The sequence below is a fragment of the Diplotaxodon limnothrissa genome, linkage group LG15, assembly GCF_057381915.1.
Source record: "Diplotaxodon limnothrissa isolate DT_005_m linkage group LG15, D_limnothrissa_male_GT1.1, whole genome shotgun sequence".
NCBI classification, from domain to species: Eukaryota; Metazoa; Chordata; class Actinopteri; order Cichliformes; family Cichlidae; genus Diplotaxodon; species Diplotaxodon limnothrissa.
Window position 1 is genome coordinate 28,603,153 of NC_140610.1, and position 22,246 is coordinate 28,625,398.

A 22,246-nucleotide genomic window follows, 5' to 3' on the forward strand; every position below is an offset into this window, starting at 1 on the left:
CCAGGCGACGCTGAAGCAGAAGCCGAGGAAGACTCGGATGAGGCCGAACCAGGCGAGGCAGAAGCTGAGGCCGGACCAGGTGAGGCAGAAGCAGGAGCAGAGGCCGAAGCCGGACCAGGCGTAGATGAAGACTCTGACGAAGCCGGACCAGGCGTAGATGAAGACTCTGACAAAGCCGCACCAGGCGAAGATGAAGACTCTGACGAAGCCGCACCAGGCGAAGATGAAGACTCTGACGAAGCCGCACCAGGCGAAGACGAAGGCTCTGATGAAGCCGCAGCAGGCGAAGCACAGGCTGGAGCTGCAGCAGGCGAAGCACAGGCTGGAGCTGCAGCAGGCGAAACAGAAGCAGAATCTGAAGGTGGCTGGACGGGCTCCTCGGGCCCCCCAGCTGACGTGGCTTGAGGCTGGACGGGCTCCTCGGGCCCTCCAGCTGACGTGGCTTGAGGCTGGACGGGCTCCTCGGGCCCTCCAGCTGACGTGGCTTGAGGCTGGACGGGCTCCTCGGGCCCTCCAGCTGACGTGGCTTGAGGCTGGTGCGGTTCTCCTGAACCCCCAGCTGACGTGGCATGAGGCTGGTGCGGTTCTGCTGAACCCCCAGCTGACGAGGCATGAGGCTGGACGGGCTCCTCGGGCCCTCCAGCTGACGAGGCATGAGGCTGGACGGGCTCCTCGGGCCCTCCAGCAGACGAGGCATGAGGCTGGACGGGCTCCTCGGGCCCTCCAGCAGACGAGGCATGAGGCTGGACAGGCTCCTCGGGCCCTCCAGCTGACGTGGCATGAGGCTGGATGGGCTCCTCGGGCCCTCCAGCTGACGAGGCATGAGGCTGGATGGGCTCCTCGGGCCCTCCAGCAGACGAAACTTGAAGCCGGCTGGGTTCACCCGAACCCCCAGCAGACGAAACTTGAAGCTGGCTGGGTTCTCCTGAACCTCCAGCAGACGAAGCATGAAGCTGGCTGGGTTCTCCTGAACCTCCAGCAGACGAAGCATGAAGCTGGCTGGATTCTCCTGAACCCCCAGCAGACGAAGAATGAAGCTGGCTGGGTTCTCCTGAACCTCCAGCAAACGAAGCATGAAGCTGGCTGGGTTCACCTGAACCTCCAGCAAACGAGGCATGAAGCTGGGTGGATTCTCCTGAACCTCCAGCAGACGAAGCATGACCAGCAGGTGTAGAGACCACCGGCTGGACAGAAGGCTGAGCAGGTGATGGAGCGAATGACTGAGCTGAACAATGGGGAGCTGGCTGAGCTGCACAGTGGGCTAAGGGCTGAGCTAACGGAAACACAGGAAAATGAACTATTGACTGGGCTGCTAACAGAGCTAATGACTGAGCTATAGACTGAAAAGCATGCAGTAGTGATGGTGGTGTTGGTTGCGGACTGAATTCTCCTGAGCCTTCAGTAGAAACAGGAATGGGTGCAGGCACCTGCTGGACACTAGCCACTCCCACCCGAGGAGTAGGTACGGGTGCGGAGACGGGCTGTATCCTGGCTGACCTCACCCTGGGGACCGGCATGGGTGCAGGGGTGGACTGGTTCACAGCCCCCCTCACCCCGGAAGCCGGGACAGGCACCGGCAACGGCTGGGCAACTGCCCTTCCCACCCGAGGAGCTGGTACGGGTGCAGAAACGGACAGAGCCTCAGCTGGCCTGGAAACCAGAGCAGGGACCAGCTGGGCCTCAGACTCCCTCACCCGAGGAACTGGTACGGGTGCAGGGGTACGCTGGGCCCGAGCTGCCCTGGCAGCAGAAACACGAACAGGCAAAGGAGCAGGCTCAGAAAAAACAGTCTTAGAAACGGCAGGCTTAGGGTTAATATGTATTGGGTCGACAAAAACAGACCTAGCAAAAATGAATCCGCCGTCCACTTCATGTTTAGCAGTCTTAGTATTAGCAGTCCTTGGGTTAACGGTCTTAGAGTGAGCTGACTTGGGGATGATTGAACCAGACTTAACAAAACCTGAACTGAGTGTTGTAGACCTGGTAGAAGTGTTAACAGTTTTTCCTTTAACCGCATGTGCAGACTTAAGCGAGCGGGAATTGTCTTTCATCCCTCCCTGCGTAGAGGGAGTAAAACAAAACGGATCCTCCCAGTCCACGTCGTCATCCATAAGGGAAATTCCCCATGGATCGGAAGTGAGCCGATTGTTGTTAATGTCAGACGGGACGTGAGAATAAAAGTCATTTTCACTCACCACCGTGAGCTGCTCAGCGATGTCCGGTTTATGGCGGCGTGCGCGCCGCTTCCTGCGAACAGAGGAAGCTGGCGGAGCGAGCGACTGAGCCCCTGGTGCACAGAATGGTGACACCGAGGCTGGAGCGTGAGCGCCTGAAGCCACACGGAGGACTCCCACCTGAAGCGAGCAAGGCTTAGATGCAGGCAGCGCAACAGGCGGGGACTTTCGGCAGCTCTTGGGACCTCCGAGAGCTAGCCGAGTCCCGTGGAAAATGCGCTCGTAGTCGGGGGTACGCCACGGCTTCCAGCGGAGCTCCTCCTCCAGCTGGGCGAAGGCTGCCTCCCGACGCTCGTAAAGCTCGCGGTCTGCTGAGTCCATAGTGGTCAGGTCGTACTGTCACGGTCTGGCTGGGGCAGACCGTATGTGTTACAGAGGAGGACTCAAACGCAGACCAAAACGTGGTGTGGATTAACAAAACAAGCCGTTTATTGAGGTTAGCAACGAGGGTACAAAATAATAGGGCATCGGTGAAAACTAAACAATAACCTAAACTGGGTGAACTAATAACAAAACATGAAAAACCTTAACCATAGTGAACTGACATGGGTACCTGGAGATGAGACATGGATGAGCAGACGACCTGACAATGGCATGAAGAAAACAAAAGACTTAAATACAGACATGAGGTGATCAGGGGAAGTGGCGACACATGGGGGAAAACAGCTGACAGACATAAACCTAATGACAGGACCAGGAGAGGAAAGCTAAATACAATAAACAAAGAACACATGACATTGTCAGAATAAAACAGGAAATACTAAAACATGACAACACAACTTAACAGACCTAATATGTGATGAATAAATACAAAACCCCAAAACATAGAAAACCCAGGAACAATAACTGCCTAAACTAAAGGCAGATAGGAAATAACACAAACTAAATCACATAACAAAATGAGACAAATACAAACATGAACTCAGAGCGCTGGGTCAGAGACCCAGCCTGTGACACCGGGTAACTTTAGAAGTGTAGAGCTCACTGAACTCCCAGACTTGCTGCTATTTGCAGCCTTTCACCTGATATGTCTTAACCTCCTAAGACCCAAACTCTTCCACCGCATGCGTTTTTAATTTCTCTTTGATATTTAGGTTGATTGGGACTTGATGAATGTAAAAACAAAGAATTACCAGATTTTTTTTTTTACCTAATTTTTGTTTCTAAGAAAAATGAGAGCCACATATGAGGATATTCATTTAAAATTTCCATAGAACAGTAGCAGTATAATGTCCTCGTAAGTGGATATCAGGCCCTTGTAGAGCAAAATTGAGTATTTTGGTCTAAATAACCCAAAATGTGATGTCCATATATGTGGACACCAAAAAAAATTAATTTAAACAAATGACTTTTGTTTCTACTGGTCCTACCTGCCAATTCATTGCAGAGCTTCCCAAACCGGAATGACAAAGATGCCATAATTGCTTCATCCTCCTGCAGCGAGGCCTCACACACCGCCATCACCAAAGGAATGACAACGTGGAGTTGGTCATCTGAGAAGAAGAATTTTTAAACCAGCTGTTTACAAATACACACTGAATAGACTAAAATACTGGGCCACCTATGCATACCGCATGAAATCTGACTTACCGCTGTCCATCATCTCCATTAGGTTGATGATTGTGTCAAAGGCAGCAAGGCGGACACTGCTGTCCTCATCTCCAGCAAGTTCCACTAGATCAGGAAGAAGCTCTGTCCTGGTGTCATCCACCCTGAAAGAAAAACAGCACATATGTTTGGTAGGTGTTGGGTTTTGTTTGATTTTTGGTTGCTTGGTTACTGTCTGGCTAGTGGTTGGTTAGTGGTGAGATTTCATCTGGTCGGTGCAGGGCTTTTGATTGGTCAGTGTTGTGTTTTACCCAATGATTGTTTATTCAGTATTTGCTTGCAATTACCCAGTGGCTCTCGCAATGCTCTCCAGCTGACGGCACATACAGGCTCGGACTTCAAATTCCGGGTCCTGACATAAAGAACGAGCCAAAGGCAGCAGCTCCTTCTTTACACTGATGCACAGAAACAGAGTTAGTATTAGACCAAATGAGAGAACTCTTTGTATTATAATACTACAGAGTACTACTTGCTGCAGCTCACATGTAGGAATCAAATTTGCAGGCAACTTTTCCTAAAATGCGACAGCTAGCCAGCCGAGCCTGAGGAGCGTGAGACAGCTGAGACTGATGTAGTAGGGGGTTCAGCACCTGTGGAGACACGCATTTCATTGACCATATAAATCTGGTAAATAATCAGTTCAAGTCAATTCTTTTGCAATTAAGCCTAATCTTAAAAGTAGAGATAGTGTCTGTCTCCCTCCTATTCTACTTTTAAATATTGTATGAACAACAAGTAAGCCTGCAGTGCGAGAGCGAAGTGCTATAATGGGGTAATATGGTACTATAAAGTCATTAAGATAATAATAATAATAATAATGGATACTTTATTGATCCCCATGGGGAAATTACTTGTTTTTCTCTGCATTTGACCCATTCACTCAGTGAAGCAGTGGGCAGCCCACTAAGCAGGTGCCCGGGGAGCAGTGTGTAGGGACGGTACCTTGCTCAGGGGTACCTCAGGGTAGCCGTTAAGTGGATTCGAACCGCCGACCTTCCGATCATGGGGCGACCACTTTACCTACTGAGCTATCCCTGCCCCAAAAGATAAGATGGGGCCTGATTGTTTAAGACGTTGTATGTGAGGAGCAGGATTTTAATTTCTGGATTTAACAGGGAGCTAATGAAGGGAAGCCAAAATAGGAGAAATATGCTCTCTCTTTTTAGTCCTTGTAAGTACTCTTACTGCAGCATTTTGGATTAACTGATTAGCCAGCATTAACTGACCTCTTGTTTGATGGTTTCTTTGGGCAGAGCGTTGATAGCTAATAGCAGAGTTTCCAGCCAGGCGTTGCTCACCACTGTCAATGAAGATGGCAAAATCAGTAACAAACAAGGCAACTTTGATGTCAGAATGTCAGATATACAGATGTTTTATACCTGTATGTTGGCAGTATAAAAATGATGTCATTATTTATAAGCCATGGAATATTCTTAAAATCTGGAGCAAGCAAAAGTTGCTTTTATTGAATATTGTCTTTGGGGTGTGAGGTTAGAGCTTATCCCAGCTGTCATACGTACACCGTAGACTGGAAAGGTCCATCAAAGAATAACACCACAATTATAGCACTTACACAAAAATCGCAACCACACACCTTCTCATCAGGACCTACAGATCTCTACAGGGAGAAAGGACCTGGACACATTTGAAACTGTTATCAATGAAAGGAGCCCAGCAAACCAGGGTTTCTTTTTTTCTTGTTGTCACGTCTGAAGTTCAGGTTTTTACCTGTGTCTCTGTGGTTCAGGTGCAACAAGACAATCTTTAGGATGGAGTAAGTGTGGGTGTGGATCAGTATGATGTCATCTTGAAGGATGGTTAAAAATGACGCCGCTGCAGCCAGCTGGATTTCAGCTCCAGCTCCGTTCAGAACCTCCTGGGTCACACAGACAGGACAGGTTACCTGTAAGACACACCTGTACATTGCACCTGTCATTTTGTGGCCATACTCTGATGTCCTTGAAGTACAGTGTGACAGAGGTAACTTACCCGAACTTTTGGTACCACTCTACGAAATGTTTCAGCTGGATTCTGTCGGACGAGACTCGAGAGGTTACTGATGACACTGACCCTCTGCACCTCCTGACCAACACTGAAGAGCCGAGGGGAGACAGCGGGGATGCAGAGTTGACATAGAAGGGGAGACGGAGGGAAGAGAGAGGGGAGGAAAGAGGGGAGATAGAATGAGTAGTCAGAATGTTTCCAGGTCAGAAAGGTGTGGATTGGTCTATGGTAGCTGCTTTGCACTGTTCAGTTTCATCTTCTACTGCTGTTACTACTGCTGAAACACAACAAACTACTGCTCTTTATTTGATGTTGTTTATTATATTGTTTATTATATTGCTCTCTTTTTTTTGCTTGTTTTCTCTTTTTTCTTTCTCAACATGTGATCTAGGTGATTGATATATGTATTTTTTGTCTGTTTGTTTTGTTGGTTTTTGTTTTTTTGCCCTTTATCACCGTTCCTCTTCCCTGCTGTTTTTCTTTCCCTACCTCTCTTTCTTTCTCCCTTTTCTTTCCCCTGTCCCATGTGTAGCAAGTGAAAATAGAATAAAATAAACAATTGTGGTGGACCACTGGAGGGCTCCACTCACACCCAGTTCTCAGGAAGTGTTGTTGCTGTGTTTTGGAGGGAAAAGTATTCAGTTGTGTGGTGATGAGTAATAAACGAGCAGTGTTAATCGAGAGCTCTCGTGTCATCTGTGTTTACCTCCACAATGGTAACCCCTGACTCGAACATGGTGCAGTCCGATGGTGGCACCGACTCCGCTCTGGATGCATCAGCAGCCGCCAGCCCTCTGCCTACGGCTGCAGCTGCGTTTGCTGTGGCGCTCAAGCTGCCAGACTTTTGGCTTCACGATCCCCCGTCGTGGTTCGTGCACGTGGAGGCTCAGTTTGCTCTTCGTGGCATCTCGGCTGATATCACCATGTGGTGGCCTCTCTCAACCCACTAGCCACCCGTCGTGCGTTGACTCTATTCCGGGACCCACCCACCCGAGGGAAGTATGCCGCCCTTAAGGAGTTGCTTCTTCGGCGCAATGCCCTCTCCAATGCAGAGCGAGCCGAGAAGCTCCTCTGCCTCTCAGGCCTGGGTGGCGGTACGGCTCTCGAACTGATGGAGCACATGCTATCCTTTCTCGGACCGGACGACGGGGGATTCCTCTTCGCCCACATCTTCCTCCGACAGCTGCCGGCTGCCGTGAGAGCCGGCCTCGCCAACTCTCCGCTTCTGGGCACAAAGGATTATCGCTCACTGGCTGAGGACGCGGATCATATTCTCCTGGCTACCCGCACTTTCCACGATCACGACCTAGTTCCAGCCTCACCGGCGGCGCCTTCCACTTCCCCGTTGACCTGCCCCGACGTATCCGATCCTTCGCTGACGGCAAAGATCGCGGCACAGCAACACCACGGACGGGACCTCTGTTTCTACCATCAGCGTTTTGGCGCCGGAGCGCGCTGCTCTCTGCTGCCTTGTGCTTTTCTGACCCTGGGACACGGGCCCCGCCAGCGCGCTGTAGCGGCCGCCACTGCTAGCGACAAAGAAAAACTGCTCTTCATAGAAGACTCGCGCTCTGGGAGACGTTTCCTAGTGGACTCCGGCTCCCAGAAGAGCCTCCTTCCCCCGTCCGGAGGCGACAGTTTAGCAGCAGGCTGCGGACTGCAGCTTATTGCAGCTAATGGCTCTCCCATCGCAACGTTCAGGGAAAGGTTCGTGACTGTTTGTTTTCATGGTCAGGATTTCCAATGGACCTTTGTTGTTGCCACTAGCTCTGTACCTATTTTGGGCGCCGATTTTCTTTGTGCCCACGGACTGCTGGTCGATGTCACTAACAGACGCTTAATTGATGCCCTGTCTTTTTCTTCAATACCCCGTTTCACTCGCACCATCGAGCCCCTGAATCGGGCTAATTTTGTGACTTCAGGGAATGTTTTTCAGCGTTTGCTCTTGGAGTTCCCTTCACTGACTGTTCCTAATTTCTCGAACACGGCAACGAAGCACAGGGTTGAACATTATATTCCGACGGTCGGTACCCCGGTGTTCGCACGCGCGCGCCGCCTCGACCCTGCGAAACTCTCCGTCGCTCGGGAAGAGTTTGCCGCAATGGAGCGCCTCGGCATAGTGCAGCTGTCGAATAGTGCCTGGGCTTCTCCGCTACACATGGTGCCCAAGTCAGACGGTCGGTGGCGGCCGTGTGGGGATTTTCGCCGTTTGAATAATGTTACAGAGAACGACCGTTACCCGATTCCCCACATCCAGGATTTTTCCGGCCACCTCGTATCGTCAAGGTACACGAAGACGAAAGGCAGCCCGCGCAAGACAGTCTGGGCGGCGCCTTTCAGGCCGAATGGTATGCGCGAAAAATTCAAACAGGCCGAAAGGGGTAATAACGGCAGTTTTGGGGACGTCTTCAGTGCGCACGGGAACCCGGTGATACCCCCGCACCAAGTCAATTTTAGAAAAAATCGAGGTGCCTCGATTTTTTCTAAAATTGACTTCAGCGGTTGATGGACTCTGTCTTGCGCGGGCTGCCTTTCGACTTCGTGTACCTTGACGATATATTGGTGGCCAGCTGTTCTGAGAGTCAGCACGCGTCCCATCTGCATCAGGTTTTCCAGCGCTTGGCGGCACACGGCCTGATCGTCAACTTCTCCAAGTGCCAGTTTGGCTTGCCGGTTCTGGATTTCTTGGGCCACCGCATTTCCGCTGATGGTGTGGTTCCGTTGCCAGACAAGGTCCGGGCCGTTTCAGCTTTTCCGCGTCCCGCGTCCGTTAAAGCGCTGCAGGAGTTCTTGGGGATGGTCAATTTGTACAACCGCAGAGCTGCGCACCTGCTGCAGCCTCTCTATGCTGCCTTGAAAAAGGTAAGGTAAAACAGGTAAGGACCCAATTGATTGGCTCACTGAACGCATCCAGGCATTTTCTGGGGCCAAGGCCGCGCTGGCAAACGCCGCCCTGCTGGCCCACCCGTTTCCGTCGGCGGAGATTGCGTTGACCTCCGACGTGTCGGACGTGGCGGTGGGTGCAGTGTTAGAACAGCGGGTCTCCGGTGCCTGGCCACTGCTCGCTTTTTTTAGTCGCACGCTTAGAAACAGTGAGCGCAAATATAGCGTTTTTGACAAGGAGTTGCTGGCCCTGCACCTCGCAACGCGGCATTTTCGTTTTTTCTTAAGGGTCGGAGCTTCACCGTGTACGTTGATCATAAACCCTTGACATTCGCGATGTCCAAGGTCTCTGATCCGTGGAGCGGGCGCCAGCAGCGCCAGTTGGCAGCCATTTCCGAGTTCACAACTGACATTCAGCACGTGGCTAGTAAGTCCAACTGCGTGGCTGACTGTCTATCCCGCGTGCTGGTTTCTCCCGTTTATGTTGGCATAGACATTGAGGCTATGGCCGCTGACCAACAGGCCGACCCGGACGTCCTTGCCCTTCGGTCTGCGCAAACGGGCCTTGTACTGGAGGACAGACCCGTGTGGAACGGTGGGCCTAGCCTGTTTTGTGATGTTTCCACCAGCCGTCCACGCCCTGTAGTTCCCCTTTCGTGGCGTCGTTGCATTTTCGACTCCGTACACACCCTCTCTCATCCAGGCGTCCGGGCCTCGGTCAAGCTGGTCAGCTCTAGGTTCGTTTGGCCGGGCCTTCATAAATCGGTGAAAGACTGGGCAGCCGCGTGCATCCCATGCCAACGTGCTAAGATCCATAGGCACATAGGCGCCCCTCGAATCCTTCCGCGTTCCAGGGAGGCGTTTTGATCATGTGCATGTGGATCTGGTTGGTCCTCTGCTGCAGTCACAAGGTTTCACGCACCTTTTAACTGTAGTGGACTGCACAACCAAGTGCTTCTGGCGTCTACTACAGCAGCAGCAGTGGCCAAGGCATTTTTGTCAACGTGGGTTTCGCGTTTCGTTCCCCCGCCGACATCACCTCAGACAGGGGCCCCCAGTTCGTTGGTCTGCCATGGCTGACGGCCTGGGGGTCAAGGTCCACCAAACCACTGCGTACCACCCACAGGCCAACGGGATATGCGAACGTTTCCACCGGTCGCTTAAGGCCGCTTCTCTCACAGATGGCAACTGGGTTGACCACCTTCCATGGGTTTTACTGGGGTTGCCCTGCGCGGTTAAAGAAGATCTCAGGGCTTCCTCGGCTGAACTTGTCCTCGGTCAGCCCCTCCGGGTCCCTGGGGAATTCTTGCCCGAGAGCCCACCCCCGTGCTTCGCTCCCTATGTGCTGTCTCAGCCGTTCTGGACGTTTAATTAAAGCAAGGGTTCTGGACTAGGGGATGACCCTACTGGGTGTTCGGGGGGGGGGGGGGGGGGGGGGGGGGGCATGTGTGGTGGACCACTGGAAGGGCTCCACTCACACCCAGTTCTCAGGAAGTGTTGTTGCTGTGTTTTGGAGGGGAAAGTATTCAGTTGTGTGGTGATGAGTAATAAATGAGCAGTGTTAATCGAGAGCTCTCGTGTCGTCTGTGTTTACCTCCACACAATAAAAGCAAAGGTGAATCAAATAGACCAAGGCCGGGATGGTCCATTTGATAAAGTAAATCCATTGGGCATCTTTCTTTGCCTTTAGACAATAATTCTGATGGCAAAAGAACCAAACGGGACGGGGGGGGCAGTGAAGGCAAGCACTACGAACATATTACTTGTGATCTCATGAGGCTTGTTTGTGTCTCGTTTTTAAAAAAATATATTTTTGTTGTTTTGCTTCTGTTTCTTTACTTAATATTTATTTGAGAATAATAAAAAATATTGTTGATTTAAAAAATAACAAGCAAACAAACGAAGACGACCTGAACAGGGCAGGTTTATGGGTTCAGATCTGCTCCAGACTCCAGTCGGAGTCCTGTAGGCTCAAGTCCTGTTTATGAATGAGTTCAGTGAACTAATTTAAACCCTCTGGGATTGGACTGCTGATTACTTCCATTGTTCAATTAGCTCCACAGTTTACTGGGTCACAGCAAAGGAGGACGGGTGGAGGACAATGCTTTCAGCTCCACCCAAGGCATCCAGAAATCCACATAACTACAAAAGCTTTTGTATTTGTTCTTTACTGTAAACATAGCTGAACTTATTTTAGTCTCATTGTAACCTATTTAACTTAGAGAAAAAGAAACTCTGTGGCAGGTTAAAAAGGATTATGGTTATAGTCTCAGCTTGAACTCTGCTCCAGTTTCTTCATTTCCCCACAGGAATGAACAGATCTGCACCTGGAGCTGTCTGACAAACCTGGGGCACTAGGTGGGGTTACAGTTTGAAGTGCTGTTGACCTGCGCATAAACCTTTGCTGAGACTCACCTGAGGAGGTAGACAGCTCTCTCAATGTCATTTAGGTCTTCATCCACAGTCAGCTGATCAATCTCTTCTGCAGTCTGATGGGAAAAACAAAAATACAAAGTCAGCTGATCAGAGTTACCTGTTTGATATGATTGTGCTGTCCTTAGGTGAGCTTTAATGACAGTTGACCCAACACAGACCCTAATCATATATGAGACCATCAGAGGTAAATATGACATTAAAAATCTCTAAAACTGCATTCAGCTTATGAAGCATAGTCTTTGTAAGATCTTTGTGTCTGCAGTCTCTGGTGGTCTTTCCTGGCAACCTCTGTGGTGGATATGCAAATGTGAATTAAGCTTTCTGTGACTCCAGGAAAATGTTTGTCTTGAGGTTGAGCTTAGACTGACTGACTTCTAAATTCTTCTAAATTCTGTTCCTTGGGACTGCTTGTTTTGGTTTTTGAGGCATTTCCCCACTCAAAAAACACCAGAATTTTTGGAGTGGGGAAAACACCAAACAAGGTGATCATTATAATGATCACCTTGTTTTCATGCAGTTGCAGCACATTGGAAACAGTTGTGTTTGGACATGGATTGGGATCATTTTTTGAGAACATTGAGTGATAGGATGTAAAAGCAAAAAAATAATGCATTAAAATGACCATGCGCAAACTTGCAGGAAACGAGCACAAGAGCAGTTTATGGGAGGAAAGAATTTGATTGGAGAATTAGGGTCTTAAGGTCACTGCCTCGGTGAGAGTGATTATGAGTACGAGAGGATCCCAGAATCAGGTCTGAGCAACAGTTAGGAATTCAGAGGTCAGTTAAGGGCTATATATATGTGAGGGAGGAGGGGGTAGTATTTGTTAACAGTCTGAATGGCCCAGTGGAAGAAGCTGTTTGAGAGGTGCTTGTATGCACAATAAATTTCTGTTGCAGAGATGTGGGGGTCTGATTTATTTGACTAAACAAGGGGGCCCAAGCTCCCATAAAGTAGGGCGAAATATTTTTTCTCTGAAAAAATATGATTCATGCCATAGAATAACTATTACTACAAAGGTCCCACAGGGTAGTAACAATAAATAACGTTAACTGCATGTTAGCACAGTAAGTACTAATACAGTAAAATTATTTCTCTGTAAAGTACACATTTTGCATTAAAATGTTTGTTGTCATCATATGATAACATGACAAGATGTGAGAAGTTAATGATAAGTCTGTGATATTGCCTGCCACACAGACTAAAGCTAATCAGACCTCTGTCAGACCTTTGTCAAAGATCATAGCCAGAGCCTTTTAAGGACCTGGGTATTAATACCTGTGGTAACTACAACTAAAAAACAAAACAACACAAAAAAAACCCACCTGTGCTTAGAGCAAGCCATAAAGAATGAGAAACAGCAACTCCAACTCTGACCCTATGATTGTCAGCTGGAAAAAACAATGGAGTGCCCACTCCGGGTCAGGGATGAGTTCAAGTATCTCGGGATCTTGTTTATGTATAACTGTATAGATCAGTGTTTCCCAACCACTGTGCTGTGGCACATAGGTGTGGCGTGAGAAATGATTAGGTGTGCTGTGGAAGATTATCTGGACCTCTACTAAATGGTTGAGATGCCACTTAATGGTTTACGTATTTGTCATGCAAACACAAGTACAGTAGAATTTACAGTTGAAGAAAAATCAAATAAAGTGCCAAATTATAATTAAATTAATAACAAAAACTATCCCGGGCATTGGATACAGATTATTTCAAGTAGCATGCCAGCAAACATTGCTGGTTTTCATTCCATCAAAGGAAAGTATTATATCAAAAAACAAAATATATATTTTTTAAATCTGCAACTATGAAAAAGTGCAAAACACTCACATTCAGGCCATTTCTGATTGAATGCTACTGTGCAAAATCATTTTTGCTTTGCAAAAAATAAAAATAAAACAAAAACAGTGCAAATCTGGTTTGTTGACTTGGTTCAGACACAGCCAGGTGGAACCTTTTGAGAGCCATTGGTTTCTGGTTCTGTAGGGCACAGGAACTCGTGTAGACCAGGAATTCAAGTCAACGATGTATCCGAACAGCAGAATATGCCATCTCCTTAACTTGTAACTTATAACTTATAACTTGTCTTATACAGGTGTAATAGCATATCAGAAAACTCAGTTCCTCCCATATGCTAATTATATGTAAGGATGAGTGATGGGCATGCAATAGTGATCTTTGCGTTGGAGTTTTTGCTCCACCTTTTGACAGATGAAAGAGGCATGAACCCACAGGCATTGTTTAGAGGGTTGACACATTTGTTGTCGAACCATTTTACTGCAATCAGACCTTCTTCAGATCTGTAACCACAGGCCCTTCTTCATTAGGTTTTGGTCTGCCATCAGGGGAGCTCCACCAGTGCAGTTTGGCCATACAGTACCTGATACCCAAGGAGGTGTGCAAGTTCTGGACCAAGCTGAAACTTGTGAAGAGCTGAGGTTCTATTTATCAGTTTGCATAGTGTTTTTTACAACTTTGACTTCTAGAGGTAGCTTCTGTTCCTCTTCACTGAGGGCAACATATGCAAAGGGGACAGAACGTGGACGGAAGAAGTGTGGGGTGACATCACTCTTCACATGAATACCAGCTTTCCAAACTTGAGAAGCTGGAGAAGTACCAAGGGTTCAGCGAAGAGCTCAAGAAGATGTGGAGGGTGAAGGTAACAGTGGTCCAAGCGGTAATCAGAGCACTAGGTGTAGTGACTCCCAAGCTAGACAAGTGGCTCCAGAGATCCCAGGAACAACATTTGAGATCTCTTTCCAGAAGAGCGCAGTGCTAGTAACAGCTAAGATACTGCGCAGGACCCTCAATCTCCCAGGCCTCTGGTAGAGGACCCGAGATTGGAGGATAGACCGACTGCAGGGGTGAGAGGGGAATTTTGTTTTTTTGTTTTTTTTTTAAAGTTCCCATCTCGTCCTGTCAGCTTGAGGGTCCACCACTTCTATGTCTGGTTGGTTAGCCATCACCAACTTGTCTGTCTATCTGGAAGTCTGTCAGGATTTTAGCTCGGTCATTCTCGACCAGATGGCCAGTAATGCGTTACAAGTAACATGTTACTGTAATCCAATTACTTTTTCAAGTAACGAGAAATGTAAGGGATTAGCATTGCAAAAAAGTAATTATATAACTGTTACCTTCCCGTAAGCATGCTGCGTTACTGTGTTACTAAAGTGTTGTGATTTTGTTTGTGAGAGTGTCTCATGACAATGATGTAAGCACGTGCGGTGCACGTGGCAGCAACAGACGTGTGTCGATCAACAATGGATAATATGGAGTGTGGGAGAGAGTACAACCATGCAGCGTTTAAAGGGTGGATGTACTGAAATTACTTTAAGTTTTAGTCCGTAAAAAGTGACAAAAACATTAGCGTCCGCTGTACACTCTGCGTGGGAAGAAAACTTCTTTCGACAGCGAAAAATTTAACTTCAAATCTCAAGCACCTAGCAAGCCGCCACGGGAGTGTGAAATTCACTGAGAAATCTCTAAATCCTCCCACTGACACGACACTGACAAACCTCCATCGGCCCCACTCCTGCTAAATGGGTGAAAATGCATTTAAGAGCAACAGGACTTAGTGCCACTGAATCTTTGATTTTATTTATTTTTTGCTGTGTTTTACTTGAATCTATTTGAAAGAGCGAGTGTTAACACAAAACATTATTTTATTTTATATGCTGGAATATGCTGCCCCAAGTGGAGGAGTTCAAGTATCTCGGGGTCTTGTTCGCGAGTGATGGGAGAAGGGAGCCGGAGATCAACAGACGGATTGGGGCTGCAGCTGCAGTAATGCAGCCGCTGCCTTTTTTGTTTGTTTGTTTTATGAACTTGCCAATTCCTGAGCATTGCTGTAATTCTGCAGTAAAGCTATTCCACAGTTTTACTCCATAAATAGTTACGCAAAAAGTTTTAACATTTGACCGTGCTTTAAGGATCTTCAGATTCAACTTACCGCTTAGTTCATAGTCTCCTTCTCTGTCATAGAACATCCTCTGTATATTTCCTGGTAACATATTGTATCTAGCTTTATACATAATTTTTGCCGTTTTGTATTTTATAAGATCCATAAACTTCAATATTTTTAATTTCAAAAACATGGTGTTAGTATGGTCTCTATATCCAGCTTTACTAATCATCCTGATTGCTTTTTTTTAAATTTTACATATTGGTTGAAGTGAAGTTTTATATGTGTTTCCCCAAATTTCCGCACAGTATTCCAAATATGGCAATATAAGTGAACAGTAAAGTACCCGGAGTGATTTGGAAGGCAAACAATATTTAACTTTACTCAGTATGGAGACACTTCTTGACAGTTTAGCTTGTAAATACTTTATATTAGGTTTCCAGCAGATTTTGTTATCTATTATCACACCCAGAAATTTGACATTATTTACTAATAACTTTGCTTCGGCATCTTTTTTATAATTTCCGAATAACATAAATGTCGTTTTTTCCAAATTTAATGATAACTTATTTCTATCAAACCATGTTTTCAGTTTAATCATTTCTTGTGTGACAATTTCCAAAAGCTGCTGTAAGTTCTCTCCAGCACAAAAAATATTTGTATCATCTGCAAATAGAATAAACTGTAATATATCTGATGTTCTACATATATCGTTGATATAGAGGATAAACAGCTTTGGTCCCAATACTGACCCCTGCAGCACTCCACAAACAATGTCCATACACTCTGATTGATGTTCCCCAATTTTCACAAATTGCTTCCTGTCTCTCAAATAACTCTTTACCCACTCTAACACCACTCCTCTAATGCCATAATACTCCAATTTATCGAGTAATATTTCATGATTAATTGTATCAAAAGCTTTTTTTAGGTCGATGAATATACTAGCTATACATTGTCTTTTATCTATATTGTTAGTGATATTTTCGATCAATTCTATTAATGCCAATGATGTTGATCTATTTGATCTGAAACCATACTGACTATCCGTTATTATTTTGTGTTTGTCTATAAATTTGTCGAGTCTATTAATAAAAATTTTTTCCAGTATTTTTGAAAATTGAGAAAGTAGAGAGACAGGCCTATAATTTGTGAATTGGTGTTTATCTCCATTTTTGAACAATGGTGTTACTTTAGCTATTTTCATTTGTGTCGGGAATGTACCAGTTTGTATGGACAAATTGCAGATATGTGTTAAGGGTTTGGAAATGCCCTCTATCACTTTTTTGACTATTTCCATATCTATGTCATCAGAGTCTGTAGAGTTTTTTGTTTGTAATTTCCCAACAATATCAATGATTTCCTTTTCTTCTACTGCCGTTAAGAACATTGAATGAGGATTGCGATCAATGAATCTGGTTTCTTTCTCTACCGAATCTGTCATATCAGGACAAGTCTGGCCCAACACTTACAAAGAATTTGTTGAAATCATTTACCACATCGCTCATATTATTAATGTTTCTATCATTATTAGTGAAATACGAAGGATAGTCTGACTGTCCAGAGCCCTTTTTAATGATGGTATTTAATGTTTTCCAAATCCCTTTAGTATTATTTTTATTCATAATCAATAATTTCTCATAGTATTCCTTTTTACATGACCTCAAAATACTCGTTAATTTATTTTTATATTTCTTATATTTATTTTCAGCTTATATACTTCGGTTCATTATAAATTCTCTGTATAAGGTATTTTTCTTCTTACATGCATTTTGCAATCATTTTGTAATCCATGGGCATTCTGCATATTTTTGTTTTTTACTATATTTCCTTACTGGGCAACGACTATTATATAACATTTTAAATTTTCCTAAAAAAATCTCATAAGCTTTATCAATATTTTTTTCCCTATACAGCGTCTCCCATTCTTGCTTGAGCAAATCATTTTTAAATGCATTTATTGACTCTTCTGTTCTCATTCGTTTGTATTTTACTATATTTTCCTGTGTAACCTTCCTATAATTTTTATTATACACTATAAAAACAGGTAGGTGATCACTGATATCATTTATTAAAAGACCACTTATGGATCTATTTTCTATTTCATTTGTAAATATATTGTCTATTAAGGTTGCCGATTGTGCTGTGATCCTGCTGGGTTTAGTGATCATTGGACAAAGTCCCAAGCTATACATTGTATTAATAAACTCCTCTGTCATTTTCTGTTTGCTTGGATTTAATAGATCTATGTTAAAATCCCCACAAATGAAGATGACTTTTTGGTTTGTCCTAGTGAATATTTTATCTACCCACTCCTTAAAAATTTCAGTATTTGAACCTGGTGTTCTATATATACAGCTTACAATGACATTTTTCTCTTTTCCCATACTAATTTCTATTGTTACACACTCTAATATATTATCTACCGCCATCGACATTTTTTCTACCATCTTGTATTTTAAATTTTTGTCCACAAACAAGGCCACACCACCGCCATTCTTATTCTTTCTATTTATAAGATTTAATTCATATCCATCTATTACAAAGTCCCCACCTTTCTCTTTATTAATCCATGTCTCAGATACTGCAATCACACTGAATGGATGTGTAAATTTGCTTAAATATTCTCTTATTTTATGAAAATTTGCATATAAACTTCTACTGTTAAAGTGAATTATAGATATTTTACCGTCCACCTTGACAGTTTTGTTGAATTGATCATCATTATGATAATAGCAGGTATTTTTGATGTTAAAAAAGTTCAGTTCTGGATCAATGTCCTGCTCTGTGAAATGTGTTTTGTATTCCTTGTTTGCTGGTGAATTTATCTCCTGATTAGCAATCCTTTGTGATAACAATGTATAGATCCCAGATAATGAGTTACTTGATTGTTCCATCCTTAAATGTGTTACGCTTTTAGCTCGTTGTTGTCTTCTATTACCTGCTTGGATGACTGTAGATTGTTAGCCCAGCTCCTTGTCTTTGTAGTTATATTACTTGTTAATGTTTTCCAGATCCTGCATGCATTTGATGACCAACACTTTAGCTTCCTCCGGTGTGCCGTTAAGCTTAATAAATATTTTACAGTTTGTAGTCCAGGTATTCTGAATTTTTCCCAGTTTCTTTAAGTGTCGTGCTTTCTTCGCCATGTCAGCGTTGGATTTTGTTAGATGGTCATTCATGTAGACATTCGATCCTTTTAGTTTCCTCCCCTGCTTCAGCAGTGCATTCTTGTGTTTCCTGTTTACAAATCTCATGATGATAGCTGGTTTATCACTAGCCTTTGAGGGTGTGGTGATGTATTGCATCTCTGTGTAGTTCTTGAGCCGCAGCATGGCACACAAGAAGGCATTAAGGCATATTTATAATTGAGCTATTTGTAAATATTAGAGCTATTTCTTATATTATGTAAACTTTGGATTATGTAGTATTATTTACTGTCTGTTATTGTTATTGTCTCGGATCAACTGTAACCCACACAATTTCCTTACGGATTATTAAAGTATTCTGATTTAAAAGGGTCGCTAACATGGCCTAGAAAATCACTGAAGGACCTCTGTAGCATCCGCTGTCTCAAAAAGGCACGCAACATCTTGCAGGACTGCACAAACACAGGACACCAGGTGTTTAAGCTTCTGCCCTCTGGCAGTTATCTTGTGTATATGGTATTTATTTATTTGCTTGTCTCCATCATCACTGTTCCCACCTGACCTGAAGTAAACATGACTCCTAAAGCCTGTAATACAACAAAGGACATTACTAATGATTACTAATGATCACTGATTATACAAAACCTTACACACACTTTGATCTGTTCATATAGATCAGGGTGAGGAACTCCAGGCCTGAAAGGCCGGTGAACCTGCAGGTTTTAGATCTCACCCTGGGTCAGCACACCTGAATGAAATGATTAGTTCATTACAAGGCCTCTTCAAGACATGTTGAGGGGGTTATTAGCCATTTAATCGACTGTGTTGGATCAAGGACACATCTAAAACCTACAGCACACCAGCCCTTGAGGCCTGGAGTTTCCCCACCCCTGGTATAGATCATAATCTTGAGCTCATACAGCGTTCTGCATTCATGCAGCAACAACTCAACAGGAAGTAGTTTTATTCCAGCTGTGTGATGTTCAGATATCAGCTGTGAGTTTAACAGCTATAAAAACTATAAATATATCAACGGGTTATGGATGAAAGCACATCATTTCCCTAGGGATTAATAAAATATTCTGACCCTGAAATGGAAAATGCAGTTATGATGAATGTTCTCATGATCTGCTTCACTTTGTTTAATATGTTGCCTGTTTTCATGAACGATCAGATGCTATGAATTAAGATTTGGCGTTTTCTGCTCCCTTTCCTAAAGGATGTTCCAGTGTCTCCTCTGCTAAAGGAAGCAATAAAGGAAGCACTGAAGCTCCTTTCCTTAGTGTTTGGAAAAATGGAACAGCTCTTGTTATGGGCGCAACACAGATACTTCCGGGTCACGTCTGTCAATGAGGAACTGTCCTGAGCATTCACACGTGCAGGAAGGTCGTAAGAGGACACGGAGAGGCTCACCTGAAGTCTGACTGACCACTGTCAACCATAACAACACATACACATGCACACAGTGCAAGTGTGTTTGTCGTCATCACATCAGCTTTCTCCCGTAAGAACACCCAAGCTCCGCCTCCTCTCTCAATGTCATCATGGTGAAACCCCGCCCACACAGCTACAGGTGTAAGAATCAGGCAGCGCGTTTATCTTTTCAGTTACTGATCAGTCATGAATAGCGACTGTCTTAAATTAGATCAGAGACAGCTTCACTCTGTTTCTCATGATTACTGGTTAATCGATCAGTTATTGGCCGTTTTTCTCGATGCACCTCAGACCTGTCTGTCTCTCTGCAGACAGACAGGCGGACAAACTGCGTCATGCTGCGGGTCTCCCTTCTGCTTCCTCCACTGAAGCTGCTGATCTTCCTCCCACTAACTCACCCTCCTCCTCATTACTTTACGTTTCTCTCTCTCACACACACACACCCACCTTCAGGCTCCTGCGGATCGGCCTCTCGATGAAGGCGAGTTCCTGCAGCTCCTCCAGCGGGCCGCACAGCACGCCGGCCGGGCTCAGGGCCATCCTGCCGGGTAACATCTGGCTGTTAGAGGGGGGGCAGTCGTATCAGCTCCGACCATCCCTGTTGAGGGGGCGGGGGTTGCGGGGCTGTCACTAACCGTTTCCAAGGAGATCCCGGCTCGAGCTGAACGTCACTCCAGACTCCGTTCAAAAGTCTGACAAAGTCTCACGAACGCGCTCATTTGCACACGATGCAGCTATCAGAGATCCCAAACAAAACCCGTCCACACACTCACGGCACGATCTGCGGTTCGGCGCTCACAGAACTGCGATTCCTCCAGAAAAATCCCCCGTAACATCCCAAACTGTCACACCGTTACCGGGATGTGTCACACGTTTCCAAGCAGATCCAGTGCAGCGCAGAGAAGCCAGCCAGACTGCGTGTAAAAAGCTCCAGTTAACTCTTTTATTCCCCGAGGACTCTTCATTCACACCACACTCAGTCCAAAAGTCCGCACACGGAATTTATTCGGAGTAAATCCAAAGACTGAATGCAGGAAACCGCACAAACCGGGCGCGGGATGAATCAGATGGACCTCCTCTCCGGTTCGTCGCATATCTCCAAATATTCTGACAAAGTCCAGATCTTCTCCACCTGCTTCAGCTCCTCAGGGCTGCGGTGGGAGCGTCACGCAGAACTGCGGCTGCGCTCCTCCGTGCTCCTTTGAGTCCGTCATCCTCGACAGTGCACAACCGAACCGAATCGCCCACTCTACGTTCAGTGCTGGTCTGTCATACGCAGACCGGTACCGGACAGCGTCAAAGTTCACAGACGGTATCAGACTGATTTTCACACCAAAGGACGAAGAGGAGGAGGCTTCATCACCGTGAGTGACCCGTGAGCAGCAGAGCGGGCTGAGCGAACCTAAACGGAGTCATGAGGATGCAAGCCCGACCTGAACCGGGACCGAGAGATGAGCTGCAGGGCGTTAAGCTGGAGGCGCAGTGCAGCAGCTGATCCGTCTCCATGGAAACGACTGTCCGTGCTAATTCATAAAGTCCAGAACGTGTCTTCGATCTAGAACCCGCTCTCATTCTGAGCTGTCCCATCACCTGTAAACGCACCTGAAAGTTCAATAATCATCAAATAAAACTATCCACGTCACGTGCTTAAAATCCGCATTAATTTGTTTTATTTTGCAGGGTCAGGGTCACTTCCTGCATTCAGGGTTTTCTTCTTTTTTTTCTGAAATGTTTCTTTTTCCACGTGAACATGAAGCTCACAGCTTATGTGATGAATGCCTCACCTGTTAAGCTCTGAGATTGTTTCCTGTGTTCAATCATCATTTTAGAGCAGGTAATCACAGGTTAGCCCTGTTGGCCCTTTGTTAGATGCCTGGAGTTTCTGAATGACATGTAGTTGGGACAGAGCAGGCAGGTAAGCCACTTAAGTTACACTATCATACCGAGACAAAAAACACATAATGCAAAAAGATGGGGACAGGTGAGACCAGACAGACAGGAGGAGAAGGAGGAGGAGGAGAAGAAGAACAGGGGCTGACCTTCAGCTGCAGTCTCAGTGTCAGAGTTGGCTGACAGTCCGGCTCATGAAAGCTCAGAGTTGATCAGACCCTCAGACTCTGAACCAGAACCTTCTGCTGCACACCAGAGAGTGCTGCTTCCTGATTGGATGGTTTCACAGGTAGTACCCAGTCAACAGTTTGTTTTATTTTATTTTTATATGTTTGAATTTGTGGAACTTCCAACCACACTTGAATCCACTTGAATGTTGTTTTGTTTTTATCATCCAATTTGATTGTAATCAAACACTCAGTTCTGTGTTTACCAATTTTTTTCTTTAATGATTCTGATTTTGAATTAATTTAGGTTACATTTGTGTGTTTGAAATCATTGAATTTAAATGTGTGAGATGGGTTAGTAGTTGAGTCTTTGAAATTTTATCAGGCTGCTGTTGACTGACCGGGTTTAAACGATTGATACACAAATCAGTTAGTAGTTGTCTGGGCTGTTGTGAGTCTGGTTATGTGCATCGATCCTGTTTCCATCTGTGTTGTTGGTGAAGGCTGTTTTTCGGGTGCAGGACAGAAGATATTGCTGAC

The 22,246-nt window shown here is 45.6% G+C and overlaps 1 protein-coding gene across 1 annotated transcript in view; it reads right to left on the reverse strand.

The window, feature by feature from the left end:
- Nucleotides 1-20,224, reverse strand: part of ppp4r4 (protein phosphatase 4, regulatory subunit 4) — a 29,432-nt gene extending 9,208 nt beyond the window's left edge. Inside the window, exons 1-9 of the mRNA XM_085372021.1 lie at nucleotides 20,097-20,224; nucleotides 11,145-11,218; nucleotides 5,832-5,934; nucleotides 5,571-5,718; nucleotides 5,069-5,142; nucleotides 4,326-4,432; nucleotides 4,130-4,237; nucleotides 3,825-3,946; nucleotides 3,605-3,727 (exon numbers count right to left, since the gene is read on the reverse strand). Of these exons, the coding sequence (XP_085228147.1) occupies nucleotides 3,605-3,727; nucleotides 3,825-3,946; nucleotides 4,130-4,237; nucleotides 4,326-4,432; nucleotides 5,069-5,142; nucleotides 5,571-5,718; nucleotides 5,832-5,934; nucleotides 11,145-11,218; nucleotides 20,097-20,204 (967 nt within the window). The 5' untranslated portion in view covers nucleotides 20,205-20,224. The remainder of the gene's footprint in view (nucleotides 1-3,604; nucleotides 3,728-3,824; nucleotides 3,947-4,129; nucleotides 4,238-4,325; nucleotides 4,433-5,068; nucleotides 5,143-5,570; nucleotides 5,719-5,831; nucleotides 5,935-11,144; nucleotides 11,219-20,096) is intronic.
- Between the last annotated feature and the right edge of the window lie 2,022 nt (nucleotides 20,225-22,246).